This window comes from Temnothorax curvispinosus, unplaced genomic scaffold (genome assembly GCF_003070985.1).
Source record: "Temnothorax curvispinosus isolate PA1 unplaced genomic scaffold, ASM307098v1 QBEX01004582.1, whole genome shotgun sequence".
Taxonomy (NCBI): Eukaryota; Metazoa; Arthropoda; class Insecta; order Hymenoptera; family Formicidae; genus Temnothorax; species Temnothorax curvispinosus.
The window spans coordinates 1-2,886 of NW_020214362.1; the positions used below are offsets into that span (position 1 = coordinate 1).

At 33.7% G+C, this 2,886-nt stretch overlaps 1 protein-coding gene across 1 annotated transcript; it reads right to left on the reverse strand.

Moving 5' to 3' along the window:
• Positions 1-44: 44 nt before the first annotated feature.
• On the reverse strand, positions 45-2,880 carry LOC112453678 (decapping and exoribonuclease protein-like). The gene is given in 5 exon segments (XM_025014561.1): positions 45-424; positions 524-579; positions 581-745; positions 1,000-1,239; positions 2,015-2,880. Coding segments are annotated over 5 exon segments (894 nt in total). The 5' UTR covers positions 2,068-2,880.
• Positions 2,881-2,886: the final 6 nt, after the last annotated feature.

Consider the following 2,886-nt stretch of genomic DNA (forward strand, 5'->3'; position numbering starts at 1 on the left):
AATTTCACATTAATATATCTTTAAGTTTCATGTCGTATAATTTTTTATACAGAATTATTTACCTTTGAAAGCTTCGGCAGATCATGCGTAGGATATTCCTTGATCATTCTCACCTTGCTTCTTTCACCTTTTAATCCACATATAACTCTATTTATTTCCACCAAGTAGTTCTGACTCCACCATTCTAATACTACATGCCGAGGAATTTTTTCATTTATTATATTACTCATTGGAAACGTTTTCAACTCGATTATTTCAAAAGTTTTGCCAATAAGCGTATCTGTTATAGGCTGTTGCGAAGAAATACCATCTATTTCTGCTCCATATAATAACGAATTATTGCCAAAGTTTGCTTTAAACATACAGTGAAATGCTTCGCACTCATTGAAAGGTACTGATAGATCTGGTTTATGTGATGGATGATCTAATAAAACATGTATAATTTAATTAGATTAATTAGATTAATTACATAAATTCAACAAGCAATCAATTTTATCCACTCTGTATATATATTATGAAATACCTGCTACCATATATTGCTCAAATTTAAATCCCCATGAAGAAACTTGTTTTTCTAACAGTTTTGTTGACCCAACGATGTTCTTTTTCATCTGTATAAAATTCGCATAAATATATTGTACCACGGTATCGTCTGGCACAAATAATCCATTCATCAAATTTCTTATATGGGCTATACAATATTGTTTTTATTGTCCCTCGAGAACTAATAAAATCGATATCCAACCTAATTAATGTTATCTCTGATTAGGTAAAAATGAGTACTAAAAGTAGATATATTGTTAATAATGATAAATAATAAAATTGCAAAAATAAATTGATTAAACGTTACATAAGTAATGTGTACAAAATGTACATATGCTATCTACACAGAATTTTCTACGTTATAGAATATAAATAGAATATTATATATATTTTAATGTCACTGCGTGACATTAAAAGTTTTATACTTAAATGATAACAATTTTTATGAACATATACCAACGTTCTTCCTGTGCTGATAATGGCTTTTCAATTCGATGAAAATTATCGGCAATCCACCTCAAAATATTATCCAGTTTAATATACGAAGTAGACTTGTGACGTGTAGACATATAATTTATGTTGAGATCGAAATTCACGTTGTCAGGATCCGAAGGGGGAATATAATACTTTAGTTGCGACAAATCGGTATGATATTGCGAATCACCATCGATACTAAAATATCCGATTAATTCCGTGCTTAAGGAGGTTCTACAGATAATGGATGTATCTAAAAATTGGAAAAAACTTTATGGACGTATAAATTGAGATGCGAGAAAAGTGCTCGAAAAATTTTAGCATCGGTTACCGTGTAAAAATTTGCAAAAATGAATTTTGAAATCACAGTTTTTAACATAAGCTACATATGGCAGAGGGGCTCTTGGAGACAGGAAACGAGATATTAATTATATAAAGGCGACCTACCAAAGATTCAAAAAACGGAGCTCTTATAGATCTTAATCTAACCTTTTCAGAAATATCGAGAAAAACAAGGGTTATCGCGTAAAATTTTGTGATATTGGCTATTGAAACAGGCCATATCACAGTTCACGTAGCGTGCTTCGAATAACAAGGGAGATTTGGCAATGTCGCAGCGACTGTACCCGCGCGAAAAGTGTACAACCAGTACAGCACCACAGTATGACAGCACCTCAAACTTAAGCACCTAACGTTTACGAGCGCTTACGGAGAAGTACTCGCTCTAGAATTATGTGAAATTGTGAAATAACCACGGTCATATGAGCAGAACTGTCAAGTTCGCGACGTTACCACATTTTCTTCCATTATAAGCCGCCAGAGTCAAACGAGCACTTACACGATATTTTTAATTATTCCTCGCTTCGACTAATATGGGTATGATATAAGCTCTAACGTCATCAAAATTCACGAAAATATTTTATGAATACTTAGAATCGACGAATTTGAAGATTTTCTCTTTATCTCTCAACTGACTAGAGAGTACCTGTAGAACCTCCTTAAAGTTGGAACCGTGTGGCTCAAAAAATTTGCAAAATCAATCTTAAACATCGTGACTCATCCTTAATTATCTCTACGGTAAAAAGTACAAAATTTTGTTGTACAAGAACGAAAATGTTCACTCGTTCACATGACGATTCGCGATACTGCTTGATACGGCTTGCACAAGGTATGTTGCCTATACTTTTTATACGAATCTTCGCTTTCTTTTTCTGCTCCAACGCCCAATGTACTTCTCGTTCTTAAGTGCAGGCATTTTTGGGAATTTCAATCAACACGAACAGAGAGAATGGGTCATGGGATAATCCCGAACGCCATTTTGGTACTTTCTACCATTCTTGCCGCGCATCGCGCAAATCTAAAGGTACAATTTCACGGAGCGAAGAAAAGCCAGCGTTTTACCCCCACTCCATCAATTTTCGTCAAGGTGGCGTTATGGCGTTATTGCTTAGCTAAAAAGTTCAACACGGTTGAACTTTTAGCGAAGCAACGCCGAACGCCGAAAACACGTGGTGACACAGAGAGAAATAAGTACACGTGGTGACACAGAAAGAACGAAGTTAAAAAGTTATAAGAAAGAAGTTAAATAATTATAGTATGACTGAAGGGACGGATAATTTTACATCGCCAGAAAATACAAACGAAGTTAGTATCTATATATTATACAGTACTAAGCATACTTATAGGTTAGGTTGCTTTTTATTTCTTATTTATTTAAGTAATATAAATTTATTTGTTATATTGTGTTAATTTGTATTTGTTATATTGTAGGAAACTCTATTGTACACCTGTGACATATGTGAAAATGTCATTCATAAAAATGAAGTAGATCTGCATCCTTGCTTTGAGGGATTTAGTCATGTTTATATA